Source organism: Hipposideros armiger, unplaced genomic scaffold (assembly GCF_001890085.2).
Source record: "Hipposideros armiger isolate ML-2016 unplaced genomic scaffold, ASM189008v1 scaffold_585, whole genome shotgun sequence".
In the NCBI taxonomy this organism is placed as follows: Eukaryota; Metazoa; Chordata; class Mammalia; order Chiroptera; family Hipposideridae; genus Hipposideros; species Hipposideros armiger.
In genome coordinates this window covers 1077515-1100772 of record NW_017731935.1, presented here as the reverse complement: position 1 = coordinate 1100772, position 23258 = coordinate 1077515, and the positions used below count along the sequence as shown (strand labels likewise).

General features: G+C 58.2%; 1 protein-coding gene across 1 annotated transcript in view; it reads right to left on the bottom strand.

The window, feature by feature from the left end:
• SLC9A3 (solute carrier family 9 member A3) overlaps positions 1 to 15458 on the bottom strand; it is a 28717-nt gene extending 13259 nt beyond the window's left edge. The window contains exon 1 of the mRNA XM_019624353.1: positions 15350 to 15458. Coding sequence (XP_019479898.1) covers positions 15350 to 15458 — 109 coding nt within the window. The remainder of the gene's footprint in view (positions 1 to 15349) is intronic.
• Positions 15459 to 23258: the final 7800 nt, after the last annotated feature.

The following is a 23258-nucleotide window of genomic DNA, read 5'->3' as shown; positions in this document are numbered from 1 at the left end:
CGTCCTAGCACCACAGGACAGACACGGGCCTGCGAAGGCCCCACGTCCAGCCTGTAAACGCTTCCCTCTGTCCCACTCACGTGGTCTGGAGGCCCAGCCAGTCTGTTGTCAGCTGCCCCCTCGGGACCTGGCCAGAGGGCATCCTCCTCAGGGGTCTCCCTGCCTCCTAACCAGAGAACAGCCCCTTCTATTCCACGGGGAGCCCAGGAGGACTAGAGTCAGGCTGGGCCAGGGCTTGAGGACAGGAGGATGTGCTGGATAGGAAGGGTGTAAGGCACCCATGCCCCCGCGCCCCACGCGGCCAATTCTGACCCTCATCTCTCCATCCCCCACCTGGTGACCATGGTCTACTCTCACCCTGACTGTCCCGAGGTGCCAAGCCTGTCCCTGGAGGGGCCCCATGCAGGCCAGGCCTCTGCCTGGCTTTCCCTGGGTCACGGCCCCCAAGAGCACAAGCTCCAGGGCCGGAGTGGCCAGGGCCCCCCAACAGGAACTAGCTGCGCTGCCCACATCCACATCCGAGCTCCCGGGGACCACGGGGTCCCAGAGGTCTCCCCACCGAGGACCGCAATCTGCCAGGAGCGAGGGTGCGGGGACCCCGCCTGCTCAGGCCTCTACGGCTCATTTCTCCTCGTTCTATTGTTAAGACTCCAAAAAAGTGACAAGAGAGCCGGCCGAGTGGCTCAGCTGGTTAAGAGCGCGAGCTCTGAGCAACAGGGTCACCGGTCCGAGTCCCACATGGGCCAGTGAGCTGCGCCCGAGCTGAGCCGCCAACAGGTGGCAGGATGGCTCAGCTGGTGAGAGCACGTGCTCCTAACAACAAGGCTGCTGGTTAGACTCCCGCATGGGATGGTGGCTACGCCCACCTGCAACTAATTGAACACAGCACCTTGAGCTGAGCGGCGCCGACTAGACTTGGAGCTGAACTTGCTGCACCCTCCACAACTAAGATTGAAGGACAACAACTTGGCTGTTCCCCTCCCCCAATTCCCCAGCACTGTTCCCCTCCCCCAATTCCCCCAAAAAAACTTTAAAAAAAAAGTGACAAGAAGTCCCATGTTAAGGCTCATTTCAAAGTACTGTATTTCCCCATGTATAAGACGCACCCTTTTTTGAAAAATGTGGGGTCTAAAAACTGGGTGCGTCTTATACAGTGGTTGTAGATTTTTTTACTTGCATTTCCCGCTTTTTCGCGCTTGTTGTCTTTGCGCTCAGTGTTTCGCACTTGTTTCCGGTATATTACGGTAGGTTACGTTTTGCCACGTTCTGCCCAGAAATGGCTCAGAAAAGATTTTCGTACAGTGCTGAATTCAAGTTAAAAGTGATCCAGTTTGCAAAAGTGAATGGAAATCGTGCTGCTGAATGTAAGTTTGGTCCTCCTCCAACTGAGAAAACAATCTGAGACTGGCTACGGGAAGAAGAAACCCTACTGAAAACGCCACGACAGAAGAAGGCCATGAGAGGCAAGTCAGCAAAATGGCCAGATTTAGAGAGGAAATTGAAGATATGGATTGAAAAGCAAAGGGCAATTGGGTGATTCGTCATCAGACACAGATGAGGCCAAGCTAATGGTTGGGAGTTTTGACAGTGATGAGTTATATGAATTTTATGATGAATAAAACTTGGGTTCAATAACTTTATGTAATACATTTTTTTTTCAAATTTTGGGGCCCCAAAATTAAGGTGCGTCTTTTATATGGGAGCATCTTATACATGGGGAAATACGGTAGCTGGAATGTTGACAGCGCGCTGGACCGCTTGGGCAACATTTGGCAAAATGGACTTTTCATCCACTGAAGTGGTTTATTGAGGTGCCTTTGAAACCCTGGAGGTGAGCTGTCTCCTGGGCTGCCAGGACCCCAGCCGCAGAGCACAGGCTTTACCCCATGAGGGTCCTGCCCTGCACTGACCCGTCGCCTCTGGGGGAAATTCTCGGGGAGCCTGAAGGGTGGGTCGGCAGGTTCGGATCCGGCCACACCCTTGCTGGCAGGTGGCCTCGCTGAGCCAGCACCACAGCCCCTCCCGGTTTCCTCACTTGTAATTACAGTCATTGTCGGGGCTCCCCGAGGGCGAAAGGAGGTCTCCTGTCCTGTGTCCTCACTGTTGCCCCCACCCCAATGTGGCTGAGAAGCCCAGTGACAGGCCCAGAACAGCCTTTCCAGGTGTCAGGCGACCCGCGACCTGTGAGGGACCCCTCAGCTCTGGAAAGATCTGGTCTCAGCAGCGCTCTGAGGACCGGCTGGGGGTCCCTGCCCCCACACCTGCATGCCCCCTGCAGCCTGCCATGCGTATTGTGTTCTGATCAGGGTCAGTCTTTCCGTGTGACATCCACACACAGCTCCACTCCCCACCCCGGGGAGCCTCCCAGGAAGCTGGCAGAGCCATGGCGCCCTCATGGAGGCCACGTGGCCGAGGATTGCCAAAGCACGCCAGGGCGTGGCGCGTGGCACCAGGAATGAGGGAGGCTGTTTCTGAACACGGAGGCCCGGTTCCCTGACGTCCTTCGCCCTGCCCGGCTGCTCAGCAGGACAACACCCAGAGGGCTTGGCCTCACTGGGGTTTCCAGGCTCAAGGCCCTGGACGGTGTCCTCTCTGGGCTCAGGAGGGGCCATGACGCGGGTAAGAGAAGACGGCGGTGTCCAAGAGCCCCGTCCTCGGCAGCACCAGGGCTAGCTGCAGGCAAGGGCACAGAGGGACGGCCTGGGTCCCGGGACGCTGGGGACCGCCCAACAATGCCTTCCCTCCCTGTGGTTGTGGCCCTCACAGCCAAGCTCGCAGGTCCCGGGTCAGCCCAGGGACTCTGCATTCTAGCAGCTGTCGCCTCTCTGTCGTGGAGTCTGGGAAGGGCTGGGCAGGTGTCCACCTGGAGCTTCTCTGATGGCTTATTAGTGTCCAGAGCGGGCTGAGTCCATGGTTTTCTTGTTTCCTAGTGGGCTTGGCATCCAGCAGCTGCGTTAGAAAGGCAGTGGCCCTGCCGGGCCAGCTCTGCGGCTGGCTCACTCCATCCTGGCCGGCATCTCTGTCCTGAGTCGGGCCATTGGCATGGGCACCTTTACTGCCCCACGAATTCCCAGGAGCCCCAAAGCCAACATGTTGGGGGCCACCCTGGAGGCTCGCAGAGCCACGTTTTTCGACATGTGTTTTCTGTTGTTCTGCATGTTCTGCTGGGCTCCAGGAGGCACCGTGTTTGTGGCAACCTCCCCGCCCCCCACCCCCAGCCCCTCTTGCCTTGTAAGGGCCCCACGACGGTGCCAAGCCAGCAAAGCTCCCAGGGCCCCTGGGGGGCTGGTGGTCCTTGGCGCCCATTGGCCTGTGGGCCTCTTGGAAGACGAAATCCAGCGACTGAAAGACACAGCACCGCAGGTCACTGGGCCCAGGGCCAGGCTTGGGGGGAACTGAGTGACCTCTGAACTCTAGAAGACCCCTTGTCGAGCAGGCAGAGGGGGTTCCCAGAGCTGGCTCAGGTCACATGGCACACAGGCATTTATACACCATCTCCCCGCAGTGAGAGATTCACCTCGGATCTGTCACGGTGAGTTTCCCTCTGACAACGCAGGGCCAGTGGGGGAGGGGTGGGGGTGGGGGTCGTGCGCAGAGGCTCATCTTTGAAAACAGCCACAATCCTGGCACCTGGGGACCTGCAAGTCCTTGCTGGCAGCCTTGGCTAAGCCTTTGCTGCATTCCTGTATGGTAGCTGGTTACTATAAAACCTTATTAACACATTGTGGACCGGTGATGCAGATTTGTGTCTATATATTTAGATGCCCCGTCCTCAATGTGTTAATTTGGGAAACGGGTGGATGAGAGACAGGTCGGCTGCAGACCAGACACTCTGCCCCGAGTAAAACCCAAAAAGAAAGTAACGTGCACGTTTTAGTCGCTGAGAAAGAAACATGTACATGGACAGGGCCACACACAGGCTGACTGTTTCTGCACCTTTGCTGTCAGTGTCTGAAGTGGGGTGAAGGTGGGTTCCTGGAGTGGGCGCATTTTAATGTAAAAACGTCACCTGGGTCCTTCTGCATAGAAGTGCCTGTCACGCCTGTCCCCTTGGGGGGGGGGGGTTGTGCAGGTGTGGGTGGGCGGGCAGGTGAGAAACAGCGTCCTTGGGAGGTTTATCTGAGTTCCTCTTCAGCTTTGGGAGACAGTCTTTCCTATTCTGTTCACAGCTTCACGGGTCTGCAAGCCTTTTCTTGTCCGCACGTTGCTCTCCACATACTGCTCCAAGCATATTTTCACTGTCAAAGCCACCTGTCTGTTTACTCTGCTTAGGCTGTTTTGCTGTGTGCAGTGCAGACGTTTCTTTGGGTAAATGTGTTGGCCTTTTGTTTGCTGTCTTCTGACTTCTGTGTTATGCTTTAAAAAGCCGTTCCTATTCATGTTTCCTAATAAACGTTTAATATTCAATTTAAGTATACTTGAATTTAACAAAGAAAATATTTTAAACTGCTTGTGAAACTGAAGGACCTGCCCAGTTCCAGAGGGAAAGCGCTCCCTGGAGCCCGAGTGTCCATGGCCGACCCGCTGCGCCCAGGCTGGGCCGCACAGGGACCTTTTCCTCTTCCCTGGAGTAACTGGGTTTCACCTTCTCACATTTGTGGACGGACGTGGGCCTGATGCCTGTGTTGCTGGGTTGTGTCCTGGGGTCACACAGATGCCGCCTGTTATCTTTGGGCTCTGAGGAAGGGCAGGCTAGCTGCTTCTCACCTCACCTGTGCGGGCCACTTGGCTCGTTTCTTCTGTCTGGGTGTGAGAAGAAGGTTTTTTCATTCTTGAGAACATCCTCGTAGCAAGGACACGTTTCAACGCCGAGTTCCCTTCTTTTCCCCAATATTGGGGGTGTCTTGTCAGCCTGTAGCTTCTGTTCTTCCTCCACTTCAACAGTCAGCCTCTGGTTACAGCCTCTTTCTGGCTTGGGGACGAGGGGAGGGCAGCAGTCTGAGATTGTCCTGGTTCTCCATTTTCACCCAGAACTAGGGGTTCTCTGGGTGGTGGGGTTTCTTTGCGAGTACCACCAGCCTGGGACCGGTCAGGGTTCCCCATCTCCCATGACCACCCTTCAGATGTTAGGCTGCATTGTAACGAGCTCATTAAACTGAAAACTTGATAGGCTGAAAGTGGCAATTTGCTAGCGGTTTAGCAATTAAGTACATAATGGGCATTTTAGGAGCCGGTAAGCCAAGTTCCAGCCCACAGTGCCCTGCGGTGTCCACTCCTGCTGCTGGTACTGAGGCTCTCTGACCAGAGCTGGCCCGGCCACCGTGGCTTGGTCTGCGACACAGGCAGGAACTTGGTTCTTGGTCAGGGCCCGAGTCACTGCCATCCACACACTCCCTGCTACGGCCCGCACATCACTAGGACAGGGTGATAGTGCGCACGTCTCAGGGTTATTGTGAAAATAGTTTACTGGGACGATGGGTTGGAGGTGACTGCAAAAACTGCTCACAACGGGCTGGGGCCTGTGTAAGGACCCGCAGCAACCCCCAATCGAAGGGCTGGGTCACCGCTGCCACCCGGCAGCTTGGTCTTCTGGGGTTACATGCAAGGAGGACACCAGGGTGGTGGGGCGGGAACCAGAGCCAACAGGCGGAGGGGCTCCAGGCTTCGACCCTGCTCCCACCACTGTCCCTGTCACCAGAGAACCCAGCATTTCCTTCAGCACTGTAGGGACCACGTGCTCAGCGGGACTTGGCCACCAGGACGCCAAGGGCACTGGGGAGATCCTGAGTTCCCTTCCAGCCTTGGTGCTCTTTACATCCAAAGGCACAAGGGTCCAGGAGGCACATGTGAGCAGTCACCTGGCCACCTCCTCAGCACCCACAGCCCTGGAGTCCACACGTGGCCTGTCCCAGGGCCGCACCTAGGAGCACGCCCCACCAGGGTGCCTGCGACCGGGAAGCAAGCATTTGGTGCAACCTTGTGCATCAAAACTCCCGCATCTGCTGGGGAAAAGCCAGACCCTTCCAGGTGGAAGGGCAGAGCAGCCGTGCTTGTGTGTAACAGGCAGAGCAGGTCCCAGATGTGCGTGAGCTGCGTATGCCGACACTGGCAGCCGTGCCTGAGCTAAGACGAGGCGTCACAGGGTGACACTGGCTCTCCGCTCCTCAAAGGCTGCCTCGGCAGCATAAACTCCGACTGGGCAAACACCGACACACCTCCAGGCCTGACAGCATTGAGTGGTAGCAACTGTGGGAGGCGGCACAGGAGTCTGTCTAGGACAAAATCAAAGTGTGCCGAGGACACGAGACCACCAGGCAGCTGAGTGAGGCCTGGTGGGTCCCTCCCACCGGGAACGGCAACAAAATGCTTCCAAGCCCACAGGTAACTGATTGCCCGGCCAGAGAGTTTCAGCTAATTAGGCGCAAATGGCACGGCCACAGGGTGGCTGCGACAAGAACACACTTTTAGTTCTAATTACAAACCCTCTGACCGATGTTCACTGGACAGCCAGCCAGCTGTTTCTGGAGCAGGCCCCGGACAAAGCAGGCACCGGGGGGCTCGGGAAGGTCATCACTGACGTGTGTCATGTCCCTCGGCACGCAGAGACCCAGGGTCAGGCCCGGCGTGGTTGCCGCCGCCAAGGATCTGTCCACAAGATTCAGCTGAGTCCACGCAAATGCGGCAGTACAGTAAATCCTCTGGTTTTACTTTAACGTGTGCGAGCCGCGGTCAACGAACCCTGCAGACGTGGTAACCAGAGCGCATGGTGAGACGTCCCAGAGAAGAGACCGGAAGGAAGCACCTGGGGCTCAGGGCTCTCAGTTGGATGAGCAGGTCAGAGTCAGACCTCAAATGTTACACACTCAGGTACACGCAGGCACACACACGGGCACAGACACAGACACACGCAAAGGCACACACACTCATGCACGTAGGTCCCCAGCATTAACTCTCCAGCGTTCTCCACAGACTGGTTCGGGGTCCCCTCAGCACTCCTCCAGGATGAGGACAGGCTCTGCGTGGCCCTCCCCAGCAGCCCCCCGACCAGCACACACTGGCTGAGCTCCCTTAGCACCTGCGAGGAATCACAGTAAGTGTGCCAACGTGGAGCCCAGGGCAGGGGGCAACGGCACTTATGGTGTCGCACATGTTATCTAACTGAGCCCACGCCTCCTGCCTGCAAAGGTGTTCCAGGTGAGTGCTCCCAGGCCACTGGCACCCGAGCAGTGGGAGGCCCCATGTCCTAAGCGGCCTGGAGGGCTGGCCCTGCCGCTCACAAATGACAGAATGTTTTAAACACCACATGTTTACAAAACTCAGGCAAACTTTGTCAACTTTTAAATTAAAAAAGGAAAATTGTTAGTGTCCTCCTAGAGAAGCAGCAAATTCTGCAATTCTGAACCATCGTGAGTGACAGACGTGAGGACAGAGGAAGTTTGGGCCTCTCTGGGGCCGGCCACAGCCTTCGGTCTGCACTGTGCCCCTCACGTCCCACACACAAGAAGACCCTGCCTCCCTTGGTCACAACCGTGACGAGCTCAGGCAGTCCTCTGAGCTACGTGAAAAGGCGGTGCCAAGGCCTGAAGTGCTAAGGTCCCTCCAGGGACTGTCTTCTTTGGAGAACACATTGGAATCATTGACGTTGCTACTTTGAATTATTTCTATACCCTCGGTATCACTTTCCTTTACCTGTCACAGCATCTCCTGTAAATATTTTTGCAGAAGGTGTTTTCAGACAAGAAAAAGCTAAAGAAGTTCATCACTAAACCAGGATTTAAATGTAAGACCTGAAACCACAAAACTCCTAGAATAAAACATAGGCAGTAAACTTTTTTTTTAAATTTGAAAATTGGGGGAGGGGAACAGCATTGGGAAATTGGGGAGGGGGACCCGCCAAGTTGTTTTTCTTCAATCTTCATTGTGGAGGGTGCCAGTTGCCATCTGGATGCCCATTGGCAGCTTGTGGTCTCTAAGCTCAAGGTGCTGTATTACGATCTTAGTTGCGGGTGGGCGTAGCCACCATCCCATGTGGGAGTCAAACCCGGCAGCCTTATTGTTAAGAGTGCATGCTCTATCCATTGAGCCATCCGGGCGGCAGCTCAGCTCAAGGTGCCACATTCAGTCTTAGTTGCGGGCAGGCGTTTCCCACCATCGAACAGGCAGTCTGGTTGTTAGGAGCACGTGCTCTCATCAGCCGAGCCATCCTGCCACCTGTTGGCAGCTCAACGGCAGCTCAGCTCGGGCACAGTGTCACCAGCCCATGTAGGAATCGAACCGATGTCCCTGTTGCTCAGAGCTTGTGCTCGTAGGCTAACTTTTAACCAACTGAGCCACTCGGTTGGCTCCCATATGCAGTAAACTCTTAACATCACTCTTTACAATATGTTTTTAGATATGTCTCCTCGGGCAAGGGAAACAAAAGAAAAAAATAAACAAATGGAACTTCATCAAACTAAAGTTTCTGCACAACAAAACGAAAAGAGAGCCTACTGAACGGGAGAAGATATTCGCCAATGATACATCCGATAAGGGGTTAATATCCAAAATTCATAAAGAACTCATACAACTCAACACTAAAAAAACAAACAATCCAATTAACAAATGGACAGAGGATATGAATAGACACTTCTCCAATGAGGACATACAGATGGCCAACAGACATATGAAAAGATGCTCAATGTCACTAATCATCAGAGAAATGCAAAAACAAAAAAACAAAAAGCCACAATGAGATACCACCTCACTCCAGTCAGAATGGCCATCATCAATAAATCAACAAACAACAAATGTTGGTGAGGATGAGGAGAAAAGGGAACCTTCGTGCACTGTTGGTGGGATTGCAAACTGGTGCAGCCACTATGGAAAACAGTATGGAGGGTCCTCAAAAAATTGAAAATAGAACTAACTACCTTATGACCCAGCAATTACACTCCTGGGTATTTATCAAAGAAATCAAAAACACTAATTTGAAAAGATACATACACCCCTATGTTCACTGCAGCGTTATTTACAGTAGCCAAGATATGGAGGCAACCTAAGTGCCCATGGATAGACGACTGGATAAAGAAGAGGTGGTCCATATAATATATACAATGGAGTATTACTCAGCTATAAAAAAGAATAAAATCTTACCATTTGCAACAACATGAATAGATCTGGAGATATATATTAAGCTAAGTGAAATAAGTCAGACAGAGAAAGACTAATACCGTGTGATCTCATTTATATATGCAATCTTTAAAAAAACCAAAAACAGGGCCGGCCGAGTGGCTCAGTTGGTTAAGAGTTAGCTAAGAGCACATGCTTTGAGCAATACAGACATCGGTTCGATTCCCACATGGGTCAGTGACACTGCACCCAAGCTGAGCTACAGCTGAGCTGCCAACAGTGGCAGGATGGCTCAGCTGGTGAGAGCACGTGCTCTTAACAACAAGACTGCCTGTTCGATGGTGGGCTATGCCCGCCCACAGCTAAGACTGAATTCAGCACCTTGAGCTTAGAGGCCACAAGCTGTTGACGGGCAGCCATATGGCGACTGGCACCCTCCACAACTAAGACTGAAGAACCACTTGGCTGGTCCCCATCCCCAATTCCCCAATACTGTTCTCCTCCCCCAATCCCCCAGTTAAAAAAAAATTTAAAAACAAACAAATGAATAAGCAAAGCAAAACAGAAACAGACCTATCTATATAGAGAACAAGCTGATGGGTGCCCAAGGGGAGGGGGAGGAGGATACGTAAAAACAGAAAAAGAGCACTAGGTAGTAAATCATTTAGGCTTGTGGGCTACACAGTCTGTTTTGCAACTACTCAGCTCTGCCATTTAGCATGAAAACAGCCACAGCATACATAAACAGACGGTCACGGCTGTATTCCAGTAAAGCTTTATTTACAAAAATGGGTGACCAACCCATGGGTTGTAGGCAGCTGACCCCTGAGATTGAAGATACCTAAAAGAACCAAACGGAAGTTCTACAAATGAAGAATTCAACATCTGAATGAAAAATCCAACGGCTAGGCTTAACAGCAGACTAAGGACAGAAGAGATAGTGAGCTTGAAGATCAGCAGCTAGAAATCATTCAATCCCAACGAGGAGAAGGCAGATTGCAAAATGAAAGGCCTCAGTGACCTGTGGGACAATATCAAAAGGTCCATCTGTGAGTAACTGGAGTCCCAGGAGGAGAGGAGAGAAGGCTGGGGAAGAAAAAAACCTGGAGAAATAATGGCCGAGTGCCCCAATTTAGTGAAAGATATAAATGTATAGATTAGGGAAGTGCTTCAGATTGGATGATTTCTACTCATCTACCTTCAAGTGAAGCTGACACAGGTGTGAGATAAGCAGAGGGTCCCGGGCAGGGAAGTGTGGGTGGAGGAGGGGCCTAAAAGTGGCACATGGAGTTGGGGTGAGCCAGGTTGGGGCCGGGGTCCACTAGGACCTCAGGAGAGGGCGGGCAGAGCCTACGCAGAGGCCACGGCACAGACTGAATGACACAAAGGGCACGACTGCGGTAGGCACCTGGTGATCGGGTCACTGGGACCTCATTCGCCAAATGGTTCATTGCGCCCCAGTGTGACAGGCACACCGGCAAAAGCAGAGAAGGCAGGTGGAACTGAGGGTGTCACGTCAGAGTCACACAGATCTGGGCCAGCACCATGCGAATGCGCGTTCCCCACAAAAGATGGTGAAAAGGCCGTGGAAGGGCGTGGACGGGTGACGCTGTCCCACAGTGAGGAAGCTGAGGCCCCCAGGGCTGGACAAACCAGAGGGTGTTCTTGTTCATGGCTGTTAAGTTTCAAGAACATAAAAGGTTAATTACATCAGGGGAAGCCCATTGTGAGAGGACAAACATGTCCTCGATTGGGGTTGTGGTGGCTGGAGGTTTGGAGACGGGCTGCACCGATCAAGTTCATTGTGAGACCCACTGAAGCAAAGATGCAGTCATCTCACTTTGGAGTGAGGCTGGGGGACACAGGGACCCCGAAAAGGCTACGAGGATTTTGCAAACAGGTGCCCTGAAGGGGAGCAAGTTTAGATCTCACTGACCTTTACACCTTCATGTGAAAAAGTCCAGCGAGGCCACTTCCTCCGAGGACATCTTTCCTGCAGATACTACATGTGGGTGACATCCCAAGGTGTTGTAAATGAGCCTGCGCCTGTTTATGTGACCACCGTGTCACATGGTCACCACTATCAGGGTGCTCCGAGCACCGTCCCCCAAGGCCAGGACTTTGTCACAGGCCATAGAACAGTAGGAAGTGATGGCACTATTGATTAGTGATACTGACGCAGCGCAGCCGGAGGACAAAGGGCTCCCCAAGGTGGGAGGACCATGAGGTGCTGCCAACCCTGGGGCCCCGCACGGCACCGGGTCTCGAGAAAAGCTCCACCGAGATGCACGCTTCCGGAGGCAAAAGCAGAGCCGACACGCCCTCATGGGGGCAGCTTTTGTGCCCCCAGGAACCACTGTTTGCCCCAAATACAGGAGGCTAGGGGGCGAGGGCAGGCCCTGCTGAGTGGCCTAGCTGGGAGCTGCCCCCCAGCTCCCACCGCAGGGGCCCCCACGGAGCAGCACCTGCAGGGGATCAGAGTCACGTTTCTGCACACCGCACAGCTTTCTACAAGAGGGACCGGTCTTGCCACTTACAAGTTATTAGTATTTTATCCCTCTGAGACTTGGTTTCCTCATCGTAAGATGATAGTCAAAGACGGAACCAGATTCCTGCAAGGAGGGTGCATTGAGGGCTTTTTCCTCAGGCCCGTAAAACACGGAAGGGGGAAGCTCTCATTTAATTTCTTCAGCTTTAGCTTTCGGCCACGCAACAGGAAGAAGGGGTCTCTTACCCCACACACCTTCACCAGGACACGCACATGGCCCCACCACACACGTGCAGGCCCCCACCACGCACACATGCACAGGCGTGGGCTACCCGAGCGGCTCTCACGGCAGGAGGGTGTACGCAGGGCCAGGCTGTGCAAGGAGCCCAGACCCTCCCCTGCTCCCCTTGATGCGGGCTTTGGGTGCCGGCTCAGGGGGCACATTATGAAGCAGGGGAACCTTCTTCCAGGGGTGAGGGTCTTGTTTAACGTCCCAGAATCAGGCACTGGGGCCTGGCAGCGTGGATTGAGGCCGGTCCTGCGGGCTCCTGCAGGCAGCTGAGCTGGTACGATGGCTCCACGCAGCTCGAGGGCTGCTGCCCTCAGCGCCTCTTCCCCTGATGGTGGCCGCCACACGCGTGGGTCAGGCCAGCCGGCCTTCCTGGGAGCAGGCGTGACTGCCACATCGGGTCTACCTGACAGATTCTGCTGGGTTCTGTGCCGGCCACAGGCCACGAGCACGGGTCAGGCTTACAGACGACACAGGACATACTTAGTGACATGCCAGCACTGGCTCAGGCAGCCACTCTGCTCTCGGGCAGACTTTCTCACTCCCACTCAGCTCATCGACACCGAAACTGATCTTCAGATCGTGAGACCAGCATTAGAGAAGAAAAGCCCAGTGGGGGTGCCCTCACATGGGCAAGCCGGCGGGGGTCCTGGGGGAGGCGGAGTGCAGAGAACACCCCCCTTGATCTCCCTACCCCTGTGCCAGGTGGAGGACAACACAGGGGGGCCTAGAGCACCGGCTGGGGGTGGGGGGCCTTCCTGACGCCAAGCTGGTGGTTAGGAGGTTGGAGTGGCTTCTCTGGTCTGGAGAAAGCTTGTCCTGTCCCCGGGAGGCCGGCCATGTGTGCCCGTCCTCCACCTGCCAGTGCCTCCCGTGGGGGCACCCCGGTAAGCCAGAGGCAGTGCTGGGCCAGGACACACTCCTCCTCTCGGGCCCCAAGGCCCCGAAACGCAGGGCATGGGGTAAGGCTCAGCTGACCCGGGGCTGAGGGCGCCTCAGCCGTCAGAACGGTCTCAGCATTACTGAGTTAATGAGTAAAGGATTTTGACAAACCTGGGCCTTCTCAGAAACTTAACACTGCTTTCCTTTTCCAGTTTCTCTCCAGAGGTACGCTGTGGGGGGGTGGGGGGGTGTATAGCGAGGGGGCAGTGCTTGGACCTGCCAACACCTGCACGTGGTGACAGTGTCCAGAGGCCCCATCGCAATGCTGACCCCTGGGCCTGCTCTGTTCACTAGTGACATTTTTGAACGGCAGTCACAGTGCCCCCCCCACCCCCCATCCTCACCACACTGCACTGGAGATCACCAGCCAAACCCAGCACTGCTGTACCAGGCAGGAGAAAAGGTAAACCAGCAGCGAGGTGTGAGGCCAGCACCTGCCGCAGGGCAGTCCACTCCTCAGCTGCCTGGCCAGCTCCATGAAGTAACTCCTGCAGCTGGGGGCTCAGTGTGCAGAAGCCAGCACCCACCAGGATGAGGCCACAAAACCGTTCTCACCCCAAGGACAGGCGAGGACCAGGCGGCTGCAGGTGGCAGGTGTGAGAGTGGCGGGACTTCTGCGTCCCCTCCTTACCCGGCATCAAAGGACACTGGCCCCTGCTTTTGCTGGGTGCGTGGGAGCCACCTTGGATGTGGGTGTCTGTCGCTACTGTGTGACTGTCTTGGCATTTTCGTGTTTTATTCGACTGTTGTTTGTTGATCTCTTGTTATGTGCTGGGCACTCACTGTGCAGGGTAATGACGACGTTCACAGAAACTCCACCAGGCACCTTTCACTTTCCATGCATTCGCTCGCCTGCTTGAGTCCACCCTCACAGCCACACCCGAGAGATGTGGCTGCTGGCCACGTCTCCGCGGTGGAGGCCGAGGCCCAGAGGGGACAGCAGCCTGCCCTCAGACAAGGCCATGAGTCCTCTCAGAGGCAGCAACAGACCAGGCCGGACCCAGGGCGTGCGAGGCCGTGGAGAGCCCTCGTGTTCCATGAAGCTATCGTCTGGGTGGTGCTTGCAGGGGATGGTGACCAGTTCTTGGCTGAAGGAGCAGGATAAAGGTTTTGCTGCTCAGGATACGGAAGGGGCGGCAGTCCCACTTGTGGTCTTGCTTCTTGGATGTGCACTCTCTGGCATACTGTCCTCAGTCACTGGCTACTGCTGTCACCACACAAGGGTGACACCAGCTGCCTTCGGGGAGCCTGGTGTCCGGGTTGGCCTTTGGGAAGGAACAGGGGGCTGAGGCCCGTAGGCCGCACGGCTGTCAGGCACGCTGTTCCCAGGTCTGCTCCGGGGCCCTGTCCTGGGGTGCCTAGTGGCTTCTCACGCTGGAAAGGCCTCTGTGACCCTGTGACACACTCTCAGTGGGCCAAGCCTCCAAGGGGCAGCGAAGGAGTGGCTTCAGCCCTTTCCCCACCCCACGCCCTGCCCCAGCCCACTCCCCTGGGAGCCCAGCTTTTCCCATTGGGGTCACGGTTCAACAGCCACCATGCCAACACCCTGTCAGATATGTGTGGGGGTGACAGTAACTCAATAGGTAAGTGGATATCACCTGGCGCCTGCCATGTCTGTCCTTGCACATATATCACCCCTCTTTGCTGACCCCGCGGAGAGGTAAATGAGGGGTTGAGTGACAGAGCCAGGATTCAAACCCAGGCCCAGCTCCCATGGCCACACGGGGAGAAGGTCTTCGTGCCACAGGCTAAAGCCCACGAGCCCACAGGAACCAGCTCACACACGCACGTGCGAGCACACACACAGCCACACGCAGACATGCACACGGCAATGCCCACAGTGGCCTCGCTGGCGGTGCTGCCCCACTCAGGTCCGCATCTAGTGAGCTGTGGGGGCTGGGGGTGACCTGTGCTGAGCGCCTAGCATGTGGGGTCCAACTCCCAAAGGAAAGTGTGGGGCAGGTCCCAGCCCCATGCTCGCTGCACCCCAAATCTAGGGCTTGCTAAACCCAAAAAGAAACAGCCACTCTGAGGGTGTGGTGTCCACATTCTGCCCCAAAAGCTGTTGGAAGCAGCCACTTGCAGCTCCCATCCGGCTCTTGCAAGAACCCTTTCAGCTGAACTCAACTCGGACTTTGGCATGACAGCTCGGCAGGTGGTGGTGAGCTCCAGGGAGGGAAGAAATGGGGCCGGGCCGGGCCCTCCCCCAGCCCTGCTCCTCACCCTGAGCACCCTGCGGGGCCCCAGAGGGAGCTGGTCTGCCTGTGCCCCCTGTGGCTGGAGGTCTGGCGAGGGCGGCTCACAGGACACCTCCCTGGAGCGGGTACTGGTCTGCCTGCAGGGCCGCGTCTGTGCCTGAAGCAGAGTGCTCTGTGGGGAGGTGCCAGGGAGACAACCTGCCCCCCCCATGCCTCCATTCTCCATCGTAGGGCCCCAACCACGCACGGGAGCCTGGGCGTTCCACCCCCTCCCCTCTCGCTCAGCCTGGCCCCCTCCCTTTCTCTGAGGCCCACTTTGACGGCCCCCCAGATGGGAGCCTGGCCACCATCTGATCCCTCACCCAGTAAACCATGGGCTCTCACCTCTTTCTACAATCGAGCCAAATGAGCTTGCCCTGCAGCCCGGCCACACCGGCACTGCCCAGGGTTCGCCGTGGGGACCCGCAGCCCTGTCCGTGTCAGCAGTCAGCATGTGCCAGCGTCACCCCTGCTGGCGGGCAGGTCCCACAGAGCTGGACGCCATGCCTCCACCCTGCCTCCCAGCCCCGTGCCCTCCTGGGATGCCCGGTGGGGCTTTCAGAGGCCCAAGGGAGGCCGTGCACACACGTGCTTCTCAGCCTGGTTATCTGAACATGTCAATGGGGAGAGTCTCATAAACACAGAGGGTTCTTGCCAACATTCCAAGCCACACCGGCGGCCCAGCTGACGGGGTGACAGGGTGACGGGTCTGAGCGGTCCTCGGCCCCCCCTAGGGTCTTGTTCCTCGCATGGGGTCAGTGCGCGTCGGCTCAGGAGCCCCGTGACCTCACCTCCCACCTCCCCCTGGCTGGTTCCACCAGCTGTTCCTCACACACCACCTGTGCCTTTGCACTGCCTGTCCCGCCCTGGAAAATGCTTTTCCCCTCAGCCACAGGCCTCCCTCCTCCCGTCATCTGTTCACAGTCACATTTAATGCCATTGTCCCGTGGCATGATCATATCTGTCCGTCTGACATATCTGACGGCTCGCAGGAACGCCACCCTCCAGAGGAGGCCTGGGTCTGCTGTCAGAAGCTGCCTCCTGTGGCTTGCAGCAGTGCCAGACAGGTGGTGGCACTGTTAGTTAAATCGTTAGTGTCGCACAAGCGAGCGCTCTCCTGGTACCACAACTGTGGCTGCTGAAAAATCGGGCCTTTAAGTCGCGTTGGTAAATGAAACCATTCAAGCCCAGAAGAGTGGTCGCTGTGCTGGGGGTATCGACCCGCCCGGGGCCCCGGCTCCAGGCCGCGTCCCAGGAGGGTGCGTGAGTCAGGACCTGTGCCGTGTCTGTGCACGGAGGCCTGCATGTTGGGCCCTGGCGGACTTGTTCCGGAACGCCGACGGGGGTGAACAAGGCAGAAGAAAGGCTTCAGCTTGCGGTGGACGGGGCTCTAGGCTAGCTCAGGCGAGCTGGTGCACCCCAGGCTCCCGGCCCACCCAGGCAGGACTGTACGGGGCACTGCTGCTCCCCACCCCACGCCCCAACGCCCACGGCCTCTGAGCTGACTCTGGCGTCGCTTGTCATCGGGTGTGCCGCTCAGCTCACAGGAGGGTGTGTGGCAACTTGGGGAAAGAATGCAGCCAAGGAGCTTGGGAACCTCTCCCCAGGCCCAGCATGTAGGGTTTGCAGGAAACTCACAGGCATTCACCATCACCTATTGCACCACGTGAGCACGGCCAGGGGCGGAGGGGCTCAGGCTCTGGGGACACAGCAGGGACACACATAGTCCCTGCCTCTGCAGCCTGACCTACTTGAGGAGATGTCCTCAGGAGCTGGGGTTCGGGGCTGCAGGGTTCTGAGCTCAGAAGAGGCGGGGCAGCAGGGATCCCAGGCAGGTGGGGCTCAGCATCCTGGCGGCCTGCCTGACTGGGGTGCGGTGTGCGGTGTGTGGTGTGTGTGTCTGTGTGTGTTGTGGTGTGTGTGTGTGTGTGTGTGTGTGTAGTCTAGGCTTCAGCTTGAGCCAGGGGAAGCCCTGCGGAGCAGGGCCTCAGCGGGGGTGGGTGGGAGGCCAGCAGGCCCCCCGAGCTCACCGTCCCCAAGTGCGATAGGCATTGCAGGCAGCTGGGCTCACGCAGCACTGCTCTCTCTCCAGCCCTGAGGTGGGAGGAGATAGAAGACAAAGGTAGGAAGAGATAGGGACTGCGGAAGTGCGTGAGGTCAGAGGGCAGGGCAGGTGTCAGCAAAGGTGCAGGCACGGGTGGGGGCAGAGACCATCCCCAGGGAAGCAGACATGGGACTGCTCTGACGCTCAGGCCAGGAGAGCACCTGGCCGCCTGGCAGCTTGACCCAGTGCAGGGGACAGGGACCCTGCTGTGTCCACCAAGGCTCAGGCAGGAGGCCACCCACTCTGGGCTGCAGTGCAGAGGGGGGGAAGTGGGCTCTGCTTAGACCCACTGTCCAACACCTGGCACCCTAAGGCCTGGGGCCTGAGATCCAGCACCCGAGACGCCAGCTGCCAGACTCCGAGCCCAGTGCAGCCCCACAGGGCACAGCTGGGGGTGGGGGGCTCCTTCTCTGACAGACGCTCCAAGCACCTGCTGGGGCCGGGGGGTACAGGAGCCCAGGAGGGCCGGTCCTGACCTTGGCCGGCCTCGTCCAGCACACTGAGCACTCCGCCCCTTCAGGTGCACAGCTCAAGTAAAACTCGTGGCTGAAAGGGACTCGGCCTCAGACACTGGGAGACCCCAACTGTAAACGCACCTGGGGAGCATGTGAAACAGGGAAAGCCCACCTCCGCCCACTGGGAGCTGGGTGTGGGGTGGGGCTCACATGTCTGTGAAGAAACAGTGTGAGGCAGAGCTGGGAGACGGCAGCACGCGCCTGCGTTCAGAGCCGTGCAGGCTGCCCGCGCAGGCTGACAGGGTCCAGACTCCACTCGGGGCTGGGATGCTGGGAGCAGGTGGTGCTTCGTCCTAAACTCTCCTATGGGGAGCTGGCCCAGGTGGAAGGCTCCTGGGGAGTTCCTTCTGCACCCCAGGCAGGACTGGGCGCTGTCACTTCTGACCTTCGCCCCCCGTCCTCGGGAGATTCCAACACAGAGTCTCAGCTCCCAATGCTCACGGGTTGTTTTACAGCCGGGGGCTGATTCTCCCTGGAGCAGACTTTACACCTCCAGCACGGAGCCCTCCCTTCCACACACGCTCCTGCGAGAGTGCTCGGTCCAGGCCTTGGACGGCAGGTCCTCACTGCAGGCCCACCGACGCCATCTGTCCTGTCAGGACTGGGACCCACTAGGGCCCGCTGGCTTGTCTACTCTTGAGAAGTTGGGAAGACACAGCCCCCTGGGAACTCTTGCTGGACACCCTGCCCTTCGAGGCCATCCTCCCACATCGCCTCCAGGGGACTAAGGGTAATTCGGTGGGTGTGGGGAGGAGAACACGGAGGAGGTGCCCAGGAGCCCACAGGAAAGCGTGGGACAGACGTCGGGTGCAGCAACAGGGGCTCCCAGCCTAAACCAGAGCACGTGAAACTAGCCCTAGGAGGTAACCACGCTCCGGGCTTCCCCCACGGCCTGGAGCACAGCTCAGGCCAGGCACCCAGGGCCCGATGGCTGCGCCTAAGGGAGACCCACCATTAGAAAGGGGGTTTGGGCAGAAGCCACACAGCCAGTGGCCCAGGCCCCGAATGCCCTGGGTAAGATAATACAGGCGGTGGGTGGAGTGCCCGGGGGTTCCAGCGCCCAGGGTCCGTGCTCCCCCTCATCCCACAAGGGCTGGGGTCAGGCCAAGCGCAAAGTCCCTGTGAGAGGGCTTTGGGAGTGACAGGAGTTGGGGTGCTGGAACATGGGGCCTGACGATGGATCAGAGTCTGGGTTGATAGGCACCTTCGAACACATTGGACAGAGGAGGGTGTGACCCCAGGGCTGTGCATCCTGCAGCACAGCTGGGAAAGGAGCTTCCATGTCCGCATGTCTGCAGCTTCCTGGGGTGCAGGGCAGGTAAGAGGCTCTCGGATATCGCACAGCTGACCCTGAAGCCCCCGCTGGTCCTCGCAGCAGCCAGGGCCATCTGGACCAGGCTCCTGCTGGTTAAGAGGGAGGTGGCGCACCAGGGGGGAGCACCCCCAAAGACCCCAGGGACGTTGGGCGTGGGGTGGGGGCATGAAGGTCTCAGAGGACACACGGCTGCTAGGGTGGAGAGACCACCTGACAGCTACCCTGAGCCTCCGTGCTTCCAGCCCAGGTGGCCTGTCTGCCCCTGGCTTCCTCCAGCATTTCTGCTGGGGCTTGGGGGCCCTCTCCCCGTAGGACCATCCCCCTTCCGGAGAGAGGGCAGACTTGGTGCATAGACTATTGGCCCTTCCAGCTCAGAAAGTGAAACCACGACTTCCCGGGGCTTGGACCAAAGTTAGGGTGCTCTCACCCCACCCCTCAGTGCAGGGAGCTCTATTTCCAGAGTGTGTCCCCAAACAAGATGTCTCGCCAGGTCACCCACGTGGAAGCCGTGCCCTGCCCTGCCGACTCCAGCCCATCCAGCGCAGGGTCTGCAGATGGCCTAGGGCTCCCTGCTGGCAGGGTCTTAACCCCTCACTGAACCGACAGGGTGCCCGCCTCTCAACCCAGGACCCACAGGGACATCAGCTGGACATCTGAGCTGTGTCTGGCCTCTGAAGTGTCCCCGGCCTAGTGTTTGGTGACAAATGGACCCAGCTGGCCCAGAACTGCCCCCACCCCAGCTTCCCAGCTGGTGCCCCTCCTGTTCATTCTCTGCCAGGCGGCCAGGGAGACAGTCTGAGTCCCACCACTCCTCGCCGCCCAGGTGGACATCACAGTCCTCCTGGGTCTGTGCTCAGGCTGCGTGGCCTCCCCTCCAACACTCCAGCCTCCCTCTTCCTCCAGGAGCACCTTCCCTGGTCACCCTGCCACCTCCTGTGCTCTGTCTTCAGAAGCTGCTGGGACCCCCACCCCCAGGTGGGGCCCACCCAGTGATGCCTTCCGCCTCACCATCTCTGCATCAGGCCAGCCGCCAGCCCCACGGGAGGCCTAAAGAGAGAACAGTACTGGGGGTAGAAAGCCTGGCTTTGTGCAAGACCCAAAGTGACCATGGTGTAGGAACCCCCCAAGACGCACATGTCCCAGGTCCCCCCCCTCCAGGGGCAGACACTGTCCCACTACATAAGATCCTTAACCTCAGTCTCCAGGCGGCCCTGAGCTGTGGACAGCTCCCTTCTCCCCTGAATTTCCTAAAGATATAGTAACAGGGGACCCCCGGAGGCCCCTGCGCACACAGGTGGGGAGCTTGCAGCAAGCCCTTGGCAGATGCAGGCTGTCAGGCGTCTGTGGGCACAGCAACCACACCTGCTTCTCACCTTCACCTTCTAAAGGTATGATGTGGCAGCAGCTTCCAGTGGCGGGACTCAGGTCCCTGGGCCACCTCGATAGAGCTGTGACCCTGCCCTCTGCCTGTCTCTGTCCCAGCTGCCTGAGGTGAGCAGCCACCTTGAAATGTGTTTCAGGGTCCCCTGCACCTTATTTCCCCAGTGAGGTTCCATGTGGCTGGAGGAAACCCGACCTCTCCAGCACTAGGTGGCTACACGACCGAGAACTTAGAACCATCTGTGAGACACTCAACAAACGCTGGAGACCAACAGCAGCCCAGCGCTTGTGTTCCTGTAACTTGAGACTGAAATCCCCTGGGCGATCCCTGACCATTTCAAATGATGAACGAGGCCAAGTCGTTTAACAAGCATGAACCCTGGACTGTGGGGTCGGGGAGGGGCACATGGGGTTCCTCCTCTGTGCACAAATGGCCCCAGTGCCATGTGGCCTTCAGGTCCAGCCAGGCGGAGGTCTGGGCATGGTGGTCATGGGCGTTCGCAGGACAGGGCACCAGGGTTAGCTGCGAAGGGAGGGGTCTGGGACACGTGTTAGGAGCCTGGTCCCTGGGTCGGGACCTGACTTTAAGTGCAGAGCTCTCAGGGGAGGTGGGGGGCCTGCGTGCAGGGCGGAGCCCTTGGATTAATGCCGCAGAGACCAGGTCAGAGGTCTGCTTTGCACCACAGAGTGCAGCGGGGTCTGGTCTGGAGTGAGTCGGGGCCACTGGGACAGGTGACAGGCTCCATGCGACTCCCGGTTTGTGCGGCTGAATGTGAGGGGGTGGGTTCCAGCTTATTTGCTGAGCTTTGGGTTTGAGTCTGGGGGGTGGAGAGCTGGGGCATGGGGTCCATGCGCAGATGCCTGGTGGTCATCCCCATTTCAGAAAACCCTGGGCTGGAGGTGGGGGACCCCGGCACCAGGCCAGGACCTGGAGGTTCTGAGTGTGGGGCAGTGCAGGTAGAGGCCTGGGGAAACCTCAGGCCCAGGCCCACAGCGGGGTCCACAAGGTGGATGGGGAAGGGGACAGGACAAGACAGGAAGGGGTGGGGACACTCCAGAGGGCGGAGCAAAGAGGTGGGGTCACAGGAGGCCTATGATGAGACATGAGGAGGGACCTGGGGACAGTGCAGGGGATTCCAGGGAATAGGAGGGACGGAGGTGGGGGGGCCAGGTTGGGGGAGGGCTGGGCGTAGGAGTGCCCCAGTTTAGTCTCCAAGGTGGGAGACTGGATGTCTCTGTGGTGCTGCCTGTTCACAGGCAGGACCCCGACACCATCATAATGGGAGCCTCCAAATACCAAAGGACTGTGAGCAGGGTTGGGGCGAGGCCTGGCCCAGGGCCGGAGGGCATTCCAGGGGACACTTGGTCAGCCCTGTGGGCCTTCTCTCGGGGATCCTCCTCCAGCTGTCCTGACAGCTCCCACCCCTCGTGCCCCTCGAGTGGGACCAACAGTCCCAGGACCACAACAACGTATGGGACACGGTGCTGGCAAAGGGGCCCTTATTAAATGGGCAGCAGGGAACACACTCTGGGCCGCCATCCCGGAAGCCGAGCTGCTGGAGGGGTGGCCGTCTGCCCAGAAGGCCGTCTGAGGGCAGCCTGTGTGCTTGGAGACTTGCCGGCCTTGGCCCTTCCCGGGTGAGTAAGAAGCCAGGTCAGTGCCGCCCTCCCAGTGACCCACCCCCCACCACTCAAGGCTGACCAGCTGGTGCCCTGGTGGCTGCCACTGGACTCTCAGATGCCGGGCTGCACGCCTGTGCTGGGGGATGGACAGGAAGTGCACATTTGCTTTTCACAGTAGGCGTGCCGAACCTCCCACGGTGTCTCTGGTCCATTCTGCATGTGTCACCGTCCTTATGGTGGGTTCACAGAAGAGAAGGTGGCAGAGGAAGAGACCCCCCCGCCCTGCCCCGGAAGTGGGTCAGCTCTTAGGCGAGCAGCGTGAGCATCACGACAGGGCACCAGGAGTCCCAGGCTGGGGCTGGACCAGCCCAGTAAATGGCACACTGGACGTGGCCAGCATCAGTGAGCCCTCACGGCAGAGCCATCGGCACAGACAGCGCACGAGATGCCTCTTAGCGCTCACGTTGTACTCTTATCATCACAACCTCCGCCAGAAAGCCGGGTGCCGGGCCAGGCAGGGCCAAGGAGCTGCCCAGACGCCAGGACAAAGGTGGGAGGAGGCAGAGGGTTCCACAGATAAGAAACAGAAAGCGGAGGGCCCCCAGGGAGACCACAGGCTAAGCAGGAAGTAGAGGGGAATGCGCTGCCAGCCGCCTCTGCCCGGCACCCCCGACCCAGGTCCAGAGTCCTCGAAGGTCTTGCCCCAGACGGAGGACGTTAGTGTCCCCCAAGGCCCCAGAGGGGCCCTTTCCTCTTTGCTTTGGTGACCGGTCCCTGCCACGCACTGTTCTATGGGGGGCAGTGTGTCCTCAGCCCCCGCTGTCAGGGACCCCCCTGCTCTCCCGAGTGAGTGACACGTGCCGTCACACCCGCACCGCCGCCGCCCAGCCCAGCGCGGAGCCCTGGTCCTGTCAGCTCTCCGGGGCTGACCTTCCCATCACCTTGGCGGGAGCGCCGGGAAACCCCCCTTTGCTGGCTCGCTGGAGCAAGTTCAGAGAGGAGCGATCCGACAGGTTGGGGCTTTAAAAAGAGAAACACTCTCAGTGGAAAAAATCGCTCCTAAAAATAGGATTTTCCTGCGTTTAATTTTGAGTGGCACCGTTTTTCTCCTGCGCTGGGAACAGACTATCACTCGCGCGCTGACGGCAAGGACAGCGCGTCTCGCGGGGCCTTGAGGAGCCCACGAGCCCGACCCACAGAAAACGCGGCGAGAGCCCGAGCGGCGCGGCGTCCGCGGGGCTGGACCGGCAGGCGGGGCCCCCCCGGCGTCGGACCCCGGGAGCCGGGAGCGCGCGGCGTCGGAGGCTCTCGGCGACC